We start from the raw sequence: 12,532 nt of genomic DNA on the forward strand, positions 1-12,532 counted from the left end.
CCATGATGCCGATGCGTCTGGACATGAGCTCAACCATTTACAGGAGTTGGGACGATGTCCGCTCGAAAATCCAGTTCTGCGTCAATTTTTACTTTTGCAGGGTCTTCTGGGACCAGTCATCGTGCTTGAGCCGCACCAATGGTTGAGCTGCACTGCCTTAAAACCGACATTCCGGTGCACCTTCAGGAAAACGTGGCCTTGTCGCACGCATGAAGTCACGGACAGGATGCGAGGTGCAAGAGGAGCTTCGAAGGTGACGATATCTGCATACATCTGTAGCATGCATGCATTTGCTGTATAGTCCATGACCGTATCCCGCTTCAGTCTCTCCGAAAATCGACGGGAAAAAATTATAGCACCTTACTTCTATGGGGCGTCGACTCCATGGTCTGGATATATCTGCAAAATCTTGCATGGTAAAGGCTACACTCACGTCCCGACGCTTGGTTCAACTGCGTACCGTGGGTCGGCTGGAGGAAAAGGTGGGAACGGTACCCAAGTAGGCATTGAATATATACTACCGGCCACGACTACCCATACCTTTCACGCAAACCGCCACCATGAGTGCTAACGACCATGTTCTGACCTCGAATCCCTCTAGAATTCCCGTGGAAGCATCATCTTACATGTCCAACAATCCATTCATCATTGATATGTCCAAACATTCCCTAGACTCGGACTATAAGCCATGTAAGTGATTTGCTCACTTTCATTGGACTTGTTGCTCATATTGAGAATTTTTAGCAGTGTCCACGACAGGAATCAGGCATTTTATTCGCAAATTCTCCCCCTGGGCCCTCATTTCCGGGATCATCTTTATCGCATACACGGCTTTTTTGTTCTTTCCATTTGCCAATGACGGCGCTCTACTTGAGACTCTTTCCGGGCACTCTTGGCAAAAACCACTGGGAACTTGATCTCGCTGTCGGCGTCGGGCCTACCGATACCAGAAGTGGTGAAGGACCTTCTACACAGTCATCGGGCTGATTTGGGGATCAATTTCCGGGAATCCCAGGACCCCGTTTACCCACCATATCCGGGCCATCAGGAGGGGAGAACATCACTGGGAGTATTCTAGATGGCGATGTTGCCCTACTATAATGCATTTTCGAAAACAGAAATGTTGCTTCACTAAGAAGTTTCAAGTCTCCAACAAGAGATATATTGAAGTATTGAGCAATTCTTGGTGATGCTGATGCAAATCACCGATGAAGAAGATGATGATATGATTCATATATAAGTGATGTTTACGTATTTGTTAGATATGCGGTGTTGAAGATTTGAGGGGATCTGCGTTTCTAGCTTGATGCGCCGCGGAAACGGAAAAGGGCAGTCTTCCTGATTATCCTCCCCAACTGCTTGTGGATTTCGCGTGGCGTACTGTGGAGCAGGATTGTTTAGTGAAGCCTTCCTTCAAAGAAGATACGGATAATATAAGGAGTCGAAGGGCGTAAGACGAGAGTCAAAGCTACGGGGCCAGCAGACTAGTTTAGCCAACAATTTTGAAGTATGTCAGCTGGCGGGGCTGTGGTCATAAGCACGGTGCGTAGGACGGGAAGCTCGCAACCTTAAAAACCCACTCGGCTGCCTTTCTGCACACCAAGCAACCATTTCAAGCTGATTATCAGCAATGAAGAAAAACCACGTCGAATTTCTTTACTTCTGCCTTGGGCAAGAGCTATGTTGCCATCCTTTCCCGGTCGATCACCTTGTTTCGACACCACAGCATTTTCCTTCCCAAAATCGTTCCTCAACCATGAAGCTTAGCATCAAAAGATAATGATGCGCTCCAGCATCAAGCCATTGTTGCTATACCATTGAGATCAGCTCACCGAGCCCACTGGCGACAGGCAGTCATGAGGAGCCCCCGAAAGAGCACCCAGAGTAGTTGTGGTATGATGTCAGGTCTCAGAGGATGCCCTAGAGGATGTTTTCCGTCAACTCCAAAGAGCCGGAAGACGCAGGCAGTAAATATACCCAAAGAACTCAGAGGTCCGAGCATGTGCCACAGTGTGTCACTCTGCTGCCTCCGCGCAAGCGCACCGGACCACCTCAGAGCGCCGGCCAGCTGACCCGACGCTCGTCACCTTGGTGCAGCTGACGCCAGCTGGCTCGTGACAGACGTCTCCGGCGGCTTCTCCCTTAGTGCGAAGCGTGGCTTTAAAATTAAAATGGGATCCCGCCTCCGAAAAGTCCAGGTTGGGACAATGAGCTCGTCTTGTCGCGGGAACTCAAGGAAATCAAAATGTTACTTGCGCTCTGGTCCTTCTGTCTGTTTCGATGTCAGCTTCGCATGTACATTATCAGCCAGCGGGTGGAATATAGTAAACTACCGTGAGTTAGCATGAAGCTGATGTCCTTCAATAAGTGAATTATGCAGAAGATCACCATCACGTAATGATGATGGGTTTCACTAGCTTGAAGATTCACATCTCAGTCTAGAGGGGCATTGCTGCTGAAGAATCACAGGCCCCAGAACAGGGGGCTATTATGCCTCATCAATTAACATATGAGGGTAGTTGAAACGGTCATCCGGACGAAAATGTCAAATTCGTGTCATGGGTACCTAAAGCTGTTGTCTGGATGTGAATGTATGTTTACCAAGGACAACATGTGCATGCCGTAGAAACCATCGTCCGGACGTGGGATGTATGATTGTCAATCCGACATTTACGCCCAGACGATAGCCTCAACTACACTCAACAAGAAAAAACACATTCACGCTAGTTTTCCGCCACAAAACCCCTTTGTAGATCGAGAGCGCTTGTCACACTCACCGAGCGAGCTTCTGGTCGAATGCACTCAACCAGAAAACGTGAAAGCCAGCGAAATTCCGTGGCCGATCAAGCTCACCCACACAAAACAAAAGCACGCGAAGAAGAGACCCAAGGGCCAAAAACTTCTCAAAACCTCGTCACGAAATGTATGCGATTCTCAAGCCTCGTCAGGTTCCTATCTCATATCCAGACTAAACCCCCCTACGCCTCGCTTAGCCAGAGCGATACAACAAAATAACGCCGCTCTCTACTTTTACTGAGGAATTAAAAAAAAAATCAACGTGCCCTCCCACCAAAAAAAAAGAAAAGAATCTCATTAAAACTCAACTCAAGACCGAGGGAAAAAGATGAACGCGCGCCGCCTGCAGGTCTTTCCAGTCCCCAACCACCACTTGTCTACTTCGGCGGCGGAACTACCGAAAACGGATAATCCGGGTCATTCGGGTCCATGTGCGCAAACGTGTTCTGTTGAGGCGTAGATGCGGCTCGCGTAGGAGGCGGAATGTCCACCGAGCGGACGAGCCGTCGGCCCAGCGGTCTCGGCGTGGCCACGTGGGAAGTATCCGTGACGTCAGACAGAGGAAGACCGCGGGGGGTTGCATGCGAAGAAACCAGCAGCGCCGGATCGATGGGAGTGGTGTTGGAGAAATACGACTGTTCGGCATTCCACACGTGCGCGAGGCTGTGGCGGCCACGACTGTTCGACCGGAACTCGAAAGGCAGCGAGGAAGTGCTGAGCGGCCTCTCGCCGAACACCAGAGGCAGTTGTCGCGGATGTGACTGACGAAGATTGGGGAGACTGGTTGCACCTATGCCCCTCGGTCAATTAGCAGAACGCGGACGGGGACAGGTGGCAGGGCAGCGGAATGGGAAAGAGGTTATCCAAATGGCTGGTCATGATGCTCGTGATCTCAAGTAATGGGAAACTCAAGTCTAGTAAGCACCTTGCGCCATCGAATAACCGCCGCCCATCTGCGCCTGCTGCGCCTGCTGTTGCGCCGCGATCTGCTGGGCGTTCAGCTGCTGCTGCTGGTGCGCCTGAGCGATGTCGTTGAACCACGGGTGCTGCAGCGCCTGCGTCGCGCTGATGCGCATCTCCGGGCGCAGCTGCAGCATGCTGCTCAGAAGGCTGAGGCCGAGCGAGTCGATCTGCGGGAGGATGAGGCGGAGATCCTGCGTCGCGTAGACGTGGAAGTTGGGCTTGTATTCCGGGAACTGGCTGATGCCGGGCCACGAGCGCTCCGAGGGCGTGCCCATCAGGCGGAAGATGCGCTGCAGCTGGTCCTCGTTGGTGGTGCCGGGGAAGAGCGGGCGGCCGGTGTACATCTCGGCCATGATGCAGCCTGCGGACCAGATGTCGATACTGGTGTTGTAGGTGCGGCTGCCGAGCAGAACGTCGGGCGCGCGGTACCACAGCGTGACGACCTCGTTGGAGAAGGTGTTGACGGGGATTCCGAAGGCGCGGGCAAGACCGAAATCGGCGAGCTTCAGCTGGCCCTTGTTGTTGGTGAGCAAGTTCTGGGGCTTGAGATCACGGTGCAAGACGCGGTTCTCGTGGCAAAAAGCGACGCCGCGCAGCAGCTGGTACATGAACGACTTGATGGTCACGGGATCCAGCTGGCCTCTGTCGCCGCGCGAGTCCATGTACTTCTTCAGGTCCCTGTCCATGTACTCAAACACGAGCATGAGCTTGTTCTCGGTGTGGATGACATCGTGCAGCGACACGATGTTCTCATGCTTGAGCTCCTTCATGAGCGAAATTTCGCGGATGGCCGTCGATGGAGTGCCTTCTTCGGAGTCGAGGTGGATCTCTTTCAGCGCGACGAATTCGCCCGTCTGGCGGTTGCGACCTTTGAAGACCTGAGGGGCGATCAGCGACGGCGCTGGAGCGCATGGATGCGGGGCGTCTTACCGTTGCATAGGTACCCTCACCCAACTTCTCCAGCTGCTGGAACGAGCTAGGGTGTCTCTTGTCCATGGTGGGCAGGCTTTGTCCGTCACCGAGGTTGCGGACGCTGATGGTGGAGTCGGTGCGGTTGTTGACGGCGAGGGTGCCGACGTGAGTGGGCCGGAGGCGGGTGGGCGGCGGGCGTCGGGTGTACTTGGGGTTAAAGAGGATTGCGCCTGCGGTAGTAAGCTGCTCGGCGATGGCCAACGGTGAGGGAGGCGCGGTTGATGAGCGGGAAGCGGAGGAGCGGGATGTGTGGTTTGCCGTGGTGGGCGGTCGTTGGTAGCTCTTATAAAAGAGCTTTTGGGCTGGCGGGAAGGCAAAGGAAACGGGCGCAGATCGTTGCTCGACTCAGGGATCGTGAAGGCATGGTATGAGTCGGCGCGTGGTGGGGAGAACAGCGCGGCTGCCCAGTGCCGGCCGGCCAATCATTCGTCGCTCAGCCGCACAAAGTGAACCCACCAGGGCCCAGAGCCCAGCGCCCGTGGCTGCCTCGTTTTCTCGGCGCTTCTCATGGGCCTGTCTCACTTGCACGCAGTCGCCACAACACACAGGGATATATTCAGCAACCTCAGAGCTATCTTCCTTCCCATTCCTCGCTCGCCATCTTAATTCATCACAAGTTCTTCTATACATGCCATGTTCAAGCTTCGTTCTCATCAAAAAGAAATTCGTGCTCGCCACCCCAGAACTCCGCATGCTCCATGCTCCCATCTTCCGCTTCGAAACCAACCCCCCAATCAACTCCTGTCCCCATAAGCTAGAACGCTAGAGCCCCGCTTCAATTTTGGATCAAGCGATAAATGTGTTGATCCACCACAGCCGTCGACAAATTCGCATCGCAAATGCTGAGTTGGCCATAAAATTTGGCCACGCAAATTGTGAGGCAAATCGTATGCGTACAGTCGCTTTAGTGGTGGAGCTACGGACTTTGTCTTTGGCAAGATGTCGTGGACGAGTGTGGGAAGACAGCTGCCATTCCCAGCTGACAGGAGATTGCGCTCCGTAGTGTTACGCTAGAGCTCCATGCCACTCGGCTCACGGAAGCCAAGAAGTCCGGCAAGAAATGTTGCGAGCAAAACGAGGACCGTAGTCCCCAGACGGTCATGCGTAGGTCGCTTGACCGAGGTGTTGCCGCAAAATGTCGGCATGCAAATGCCGCTGTTGGTGAGTCCAAGTCAAGGTGCCTGGTGTGAAATTGCCCAAAGTTTGCTACAACTCTTTGGCAATGCGGAGGTAAAGGTCAATGGAGATCCTGTGCCGCCTCTTCATCTGATAACGCCCCAATCCTCAACAATGCCAAGTCCTCCGGCTCTCTCCTTTTTCTTGAAAGCATTCCAGAACCTGAGCGTTTCGTCGCCTGCTCCAGTGACGATGACTTGGCCATCGGGACTCATGGCAAGGTACAGAACACGATAGGTATGGCCAGTGAGACTGACAACTTGCTGCATGGACGGATACTTCCAGACAATGATTTGGTTCTGGCTGTAACCGTGTGTCGAGACGATTTCGTTGCTGTTGCGGGACCATGCAAGGTTGCAGACCTGGGATCCTGTGTCGAGGCTACTGATCAAGTTCGCAGGAGTAGTCGTGTTGGTGGGAGATGCGGGGTTCGAGTGTTGGTAAGCCTGGGCAGCCATGGCAGCCGATGACGGTCCGTGAGGTGATATCTGGGTGTTCCAGAACTTGATCGTACGGTCTGCGGTACCTCCACCGGAAGCAAGAAGACCGCGCTGATGCGGACTCCATGAGATAGCTTTGACAGCAGCCACGTGCTCGCCCCACTTGAAGGTGGGTTCTGCGTTCAGCTTCTCCCATACCATGAGCTTGTTGTCGTTACCGCCGGATGCAAGCTGGCCGTCTTCAGAGTTCCACTTGAGACCGCAAACTTCCTGCTTGTGGCCGACGAGTTTCCGCAGCCACTGGTCGGGCTGGCGCACATCTCTGTGGTAAATCAGACGATCCCGCGAACCTGATGTCAGGATATGCTCGTTCCACGCAAGAGCGCCAACCCTGGCTGTGTGGCCAGTCATAGTTCGGAGACGACGCTGCGTTTGCGCATCCCAAATCTGGACAAACCCTTTGTTTGTGCCGATGGCGACGTGCGAACCCTGCGATAGTTAGCGTCCGTGCTCAAAAATAAAAATGAATAGAAATCATACTCTCTGGATCCAGTTGACGCTGGTGACTGTGTCATCTGGGAGCTCACAGAGCTTCGTTACCCGGCCAGAACTCGAGTTCCACATATATACGCATTGACCAAGACCCACACCAAGAATGTTTTGGCTGCCCCAGTCTACAAGATTAAGGTAGAAGTCGTCGGCAAGATCCGGCGCATCAAGCACCTTGTACGGCACCTTGCTGACGGCCCTAGGTGTTTTCCTAGGGCTAAGGAGCATGACTTGACTGCTTCGCTTCACTGGCGAAAGGCTGTAAAGTTCAGACCGAGCGTTCAAGTTTGGCCCATGACGGTGCGGGGTCTTGTGCGGGGTGGGATGCCCTGAGGCGCTTGCATGTCGAGGGGACATGTAAGAGAAGAGGTTCTTGTGCGGGGTTGACGGCGTGAGACTAGTAGCAGGCAATGACGAGCGTCCCGGTGGTGTTTTTGACCGTGAGGGGTCATGGTAAGTGGTACCCTCATTGAGGGAGATGCTTTGAGGAATACTATCATCGAACATCTCAGAGCGAAGGAGACTTGAGTATGTCCGGTTGGCTTCTTCAGCTGCAGAGCAATTAGAATTGACACTTTTGTCAGGGAGAACTATGCACGTACTTTTCTGAAAGTGAAGCTCGTTATGAGGCGTTCTTTTCGCCGACTTCGACGGAGTTGCGGGAGAGCCATCCTCGTGCAACAAGCTAAAACTTGCAGGAAAGTCCTGGCCTGACCGATTGGGAATAAATCTACACCACCCCAAGTCAGCAAAAGCCTCAAAGCCTGTGGGTGTTGCGCGATAGCCCGGGACAAGGTCCCGCAACCTCACTTCAGCCTACTGACCTGTCGCCATAGACCCTCTGCCTCTTCCTGCTGGGGCTCAGACCAGGCGTGGGATCGCGCTGTCTGCCGGCCTGGAAGGATTCCAAGGCCTTGCTCAATGCACTGGCGTCCAAAGTTTCCGCGCTCTTTCCATTTCCAATTGCGCCGGGTGCGGTGATGTTGCGCTTGTTGCGCGCAGTCGGGGGCGTCTTGGACTCCGGGGGCGATATTAAGGTCGGCGTGTGGACGTCATCATTTGCAGTGCCCGCGCCTTCGGTGAGGCCAAGGTCGGCCTCTGCGTGCCTCATGGTCGACCGCCAGATCGAGTCGGGACGGCGTTCGCGTCGGGGCACGGAGATACAGGCGACGAATTAAGCAGCGACACGGGCGGATCTGCGCGAGAATGTCGCGAGGTTGGGGAGAATGCGGCCGTGGTGGGCGGTTTTGGGAGTGAATGCGACAACCAGCCACCCCTTGTGGTGGATTGGTGGGCGAGCAGCAAGGCGGCGAACGGAAGCGGCGGCGGCGGCGTCGGAGACGGGCGCGGGGGGCCAGGGTCGACGTTCAGCGATTGCGATTGCTGCGCATTGCACGGCGGGGCGGGTTTCGGGCGGGGCGTGGTGGGTGGTGATGAGTCGCGTCGGCGGAGGAGCGTCGTGGAGTGTTGCTCGTTGTCGATGCGGGCCCGGCTGGGTTGCCCTGACGGAAGCTGATCTTCGCCCGCACCGTGGAGCCGCGCACACTAATGGACTGCCTGAGGCGCGCTACCTCACCACAGCAACAAGAACAGCAAACGCAACAAAGGCACGAATCGACTTCTGGGCGAGCAGAGGGCGGGCAGGAGGTAAGGACGGTGAGCAGCACGATGCAGGGCGCTGGGAAGGGAGCTGCGAGAGGAGACGCTCTGGTCGCTCCGAAGCCCGGCTCTGTTGTTGTCGACACGTCCAAGACGCGCCTTTGCGCCTTTGTTGTGCTCTCGGTCGCGTGGGTGAAACGCGACTTAATTGGCCACTAGCCCGATAGCCCACGCTGCTTTGCAACAGCTCCCGCCCGGCGCTGCGCACCGCGCCGCCCTTGACCGCATTCGTCATCCAACGTCACGTTCCCCTGCATCTCGTGCCGCCAGCTTATCGAACCTCACCTGCACCGCACTTCTATGTCCGCTGCGGCACTCGTCCTGAAAGCTTCCCCGCAGCGCATCCCCGCGATCTTCACCTCTGCCCACAGCTTCGCACGCTCTGTCGCAACCATGGCCCCCACCTTGCAGCATGCCGACGACTTTCTGTCCTTTGTGAATGCCTCGCCCACCCGTGAGGAATCCCTGCTACACCGCTAGGAGCGAAGACCCCGGCGCTAATGTGCTACTCCAGCCTTCCATGCCGTCAAGTCTGCGAAAGAGCGGTTGGAGAAGGCTGGTTTTACCCAGATCAAGGTCTGACACATGCCATTCCTCATGCACGTCAACACGCGGGATTGACTCGCATCTGCAGGAACGGGACTCGTGGTCCTCAACGCTTAAGCCTGGCGGCAAGTACTACCTCACTCGCAACGGCTCGTCCCTCGTCGCCTTCGCTATCGGCAAGCAATGGAAGACCGGCAACCCGATCGGCATGATCGGAGCCCACACGGACTCGCCGTGCCTTCGCATCAAGCCTGTATCTAAGAAGCAGAGCGACGGATTCCTGCAGGTGGGTGTCGAGACGTATGGCGGTGGTTTGTGGCACACCTGGTTCGATCGCGATCTCAGCATCGCTGGTCGTGTGATGGTTAAGACCAGTGACGGCACCTTCGAGCAGAAGCTCATCAAGGTGGACCGCCCTATCCTCCGCGTGCCCACGCTTGCTATCCACCTCGACCGCCAGCAGGACTTCATTTTCAACAAGGAGACCCAGCTATTCCCTATCGCCGGCCTCGTTGCCGCGGAGCTCAACCGCCAGGGCAAGACGGAGGGTGAAAACACGGACAAGGTTGAGGAGACTGGGCAGTATGAGCCTCTGAAGACGGTTTCGGAGAGACATCACCCGTACATCGTTGAGATCATTGCCGAGGAGGCCGGTGTTAAGACTGTTGATATCCAAGACTTTGAGGTCGTTCTGTACGATACTCAGAAGTCAGTCATCGGCGGCCTGAACAACGAGCTCATCTTCTCTGCCCGCCTTGACAACCTGATGATGTCGTTCTGCAGTGTCGAGGGTCTCATCCACTCACTCTCCTCGCCGTCTGCCCTCGACAACGACAACACTATTCGTCTCATCGCCCTCTTCGACCACGAGGAGATCGGCAGTCAGACCGCACAGGGTGCCGACTCTAACCTCCTGCCTGCAGTGATTCGTCGTCTCTCCGTACTCGCCCCGTCTGAGTCCAACAGCGAGAAGTCCTATGACAGGCTGGACGTTGACGCAGCCACCGCGTTTGAGCAGACCCTGGCCACCTCTTTCCTTATCTCCGCCGACATGGCCCACTCCGTCCACCCCAACTACCCCGCAAAGTACGAGTCTAGCCATCGCCCTGAGATGAACAAGGGTACAGTCATCAAGATCAACGCCAACGCTCGCTATGCCACGAACTCGCCTGGCATTGTCCTCCTGCAAGAGTCGGCTCGCCGGGCGAAGAAGGCGTCCACCAACGTCAACACTACTTCAGACGAGGGTGTTCCTCTGCAGCTGTTCGTTGTCAGGAATGACAGCAGCTGCGGCAGCACCATTGGTCCGATGCTGGCAGCGAAGATGGGCGCTAGAACCCTGGATCTGGGTAACCCGCAACTGAGCATGCACAGTATTCGCGAGACCGGTGGTGCTCACGATGTTGAGCATGCGATCAACCTGTTTGAGAGTTTCTTCGTCCACTTCGCCGAGTTGGAGAAGAAGATTCTGGTGGATTAGATTTTGGATCTGGACTTCATGTGTCATGAAAATAGTATGAGCAAATGAGAAAAGAAACGCAAATAACGTAAATTCGGGGTTTCGATAGAAATCAACAACGCTGTCTCGTGCTGGATTGTGGAATAAAATGCCGATATAATGAGTACCTCCTTGGACATCAAGGTGTCGTCCGGCTGAATACTGGATACCCGGACCTGCGATGAGATCATCAAACCAGCATTCGTTATGCTCCCACTATGTCATTGCTCTCTAACAGGCACTCTATTTGTGGAGCTCAGCCCTGCGATCCAAACTTCTGCTAAGCCCGTTTCTGCCTACTGGGGTTCGCGCCTCTCCTTGCTATTTTGGGTTTCAAGTTCACACGCGTTCACTTCGTTCGACTCTCGCGTTTTCCCAACAACAAAGCTATCCTCGAGTCGCGCCAAGGGACGCGGATCGCCGTTGAAGGAAAGTTTACGCTGCAAGGACAACATCGAGCTTACGAAATACGGAGTCCCCGACCGTGGCGATCTCGGGCTATTGCCTTGCAGCACCTGAGAAAGCTTTTTGTCGTTAGTTTGCGTATCACCGCAGTGGTGGCGGGAGAAAGACTACAAAGAGCCACATGGACCGAAGCTTTCCAAATAGCCTTTATGCAAGGGCAGCCGGCTGATCACTGTGATCGCGCACCCTCAGTGTTTGGAGTGCTATGCGATCATGACGTAAATAATATTATTTGTCGACCTGAATAAGGCAGGCGTAGCTCCTTGTCACATACGCCGGGAGTAGTCGCTTATAACCCCATTCAATTGTCTTTTTGCTGATTGATTAATCCGCTGTAAAAAATCCACGCCAACTCGCGCCGCAAAGCAAGTCAGGTTCCTTCACTTTCCACCAAGCTTTCACCGCTCGTAATCCACCCAGCTATCTCCAATGGATTCCAGAAAAGGTAATGCTTATTGATTTCTCCAGCGCCAATTCCGCAAATCGCGAGAGGGTCGTGGCGTGCTGTAGTAGGGCGCGATCGCCCGCACGCTGTGGCTTGGGTTCGCTCTCATTTATGTCGACTTCTTCGCCTGCGCCGCCTTGAGGGCCTTCTTCCTGTTGCTGCGGATCATAACGCTGGCCAGGAAGCTGCCGACGACGGTGCTGCCGAGGAGGATGAGGATGACGGGGATGCGGATGGCCCAGACGCGCGGCGGGAAGAGGGACTGCAGGGGGTGGTCCTCGTCGACGAAGGGCTGTTGCAGACGGTTAATGCCAATTCGCATGACTTGATCTATTATACGGAGGTCTTGGTGGGGTTGGAGTATATGTTCCGTTTTGGGCGAGGGATGGTGAGGGGGCCGCTTTACCATCAACAGGGTCCAGACGGTGTAGTAGGTGAAGACGGCGGTTGCTACGATGAGCATGCTGAGTCCGACGAGGCGATCAAGCTGCGGAGGTTCTCACATCAGCGTTCGCGTCCTTCGTTTACTTTGTTGAAGCTTGCGAAAGGGCTTCCACAGACAGAACTTGCCATTGTGAAGTAGAGCTGCGTAGCGCGATTACGAGGGCGGAACAAAAGGAGCGGAAGAAGGTAAACGGAGAGCAAAGAAAGAGCGGATGGTGATTGGCGACCGGGGTGCGTGGTAGGCTTTCGTGGGCGGAAACAGCAGCGTTTCTGGGGGAGAGGACACGGAGGGCTGATGAGCGAACGCACTACTCTACGCTCCCGCCGCCCGCCCTGGCCTTGCGCCGACGCGGAGCCCAGGCTTGCTTGCTTGGGCCGGGAGCTTGGACCACCACTCGCGGCGCTTCTGTTTCGCCGCTCGCCGTGGTCTCGGTGACTCCCGTTGTGGGAAACTTCTTGCGCAGAACTTCTGCTTCCCCATTTTTTCTTTCCTTTTTTGCTTCAACATGCGCAAGGGTTGCACATCCTGGTCTTGGATCATCCAAAAGCATCACAAACACCTCGCGTGCCCCCAATCCC

The 12,532-nt window shown here is 55.1% G+C and overlaps 4 protein-coding genes across 4 annotated transcripts; 1 reads left to right on the plus strand and 3 right to left on the minus strand.

Annotated features, from left to right (window-relative positions):
* Positions 1 to 3,173: 3,173 nt before the first annotated feature.
* On the minus strand, positions 3,174 to 4,755 carry LTHEOB_2849 (Cyclin-dependent protein kinase CDK5; the record flags this gene model as incomplete). Its single annotated transcript, XM_035511706.1, has 3 exons — positions 3,174 to 3,586; positions 3,722 to 4,637; positions 4,690 to 4,755. The coding sequence occupies 3 exons, from the start codon at positions 4,753 to 4,755 to the stop codon at positions 3,174 to 3,176; spliced, it is 1,395 nt and encodes a 464-aa protein (XP_035363575.1).
* A 1,238-nt stretch (positions 4,756 to 5,993) lies between these two features.
* LTHEOB_2850 (Cell cycle regulatory protein) lies at positions 5,994 to 8,007 on the minus strand (the record flags this gene model as incomplete). The annotated part of the gene is made up of 4 exons (XM_035511708.1): positions 5,994 to 6,836; positions 6,888 to 7,447; positions 7,499 to 7,626; positions 7,721 to 8,007. The coding sequence occupies 4 exons, from the start codon at positions 8,005 to 8,007 to the stop codon at positions 5,994 to 5,996; spliced, it is 1,818 nt and encodes a 605-aa protein (XP_035363576.1).
* Positions 8,008 to 8,855: 848 nt separating this feature from the next.
* Positions 8,856 to 10,581, plus strand: LTHEOB_2851 (Peptidase M18; the record flags this gene model as incomplete). The annotated part of the gene is made up of 3 exons (XM_035511709.1): positions 8,856 to 9,009; positions 9,070 to 9,131; positions 9,190 to 10,581. The coding sequence occupies 3 exons, from the start codon at positions 8,856 to 8,858 to the stop codon at positions 10,579 to 10,581; spliced, it is 1,608 nt and encodes a 535-aa protein (XP_035363577.1).
* Positions 10,582 to 11,618: 1,037 nt separating this feature from the next.
* LTHEOB_2852 (Dolichol phosphate-mannose biosynthesis regulatory) lies at positions 11,619 to 11,972 on the minus strand (the record flags this gene model as incomplete). The annotated part of the gene is made up of 2 exons (XM_035511710.1): positions 11,619 to 11,801; positions 11,916 to 11,972. 2 exons carry the CDS (start codon positions 11,970 to 11,972, stop codon positions 11,619 to 11,621), a joined length of 240 nt encoding a protein of 79 aa, XP_035363578.1.
* Positions 11,973 to 12,532: the final 560 nt, after the last annotated feature.

The sequence above is a fragment of the Lasiodiplodia theobromae genome, assembly GCF_012971845.1.
Source record: "Lasiodiplodia theobromae strain AM2As chromosome Unknown scaffold_7, whole genome shotgun sequence".
Lineage (NCBI taxonomy): Eukaryota > Fungi > Ascomycota > Dothideomycetes > Botryosphaeriales > Botryosphaeriaceae > Lasiodiplodia > Lasiodiplodia theobromae.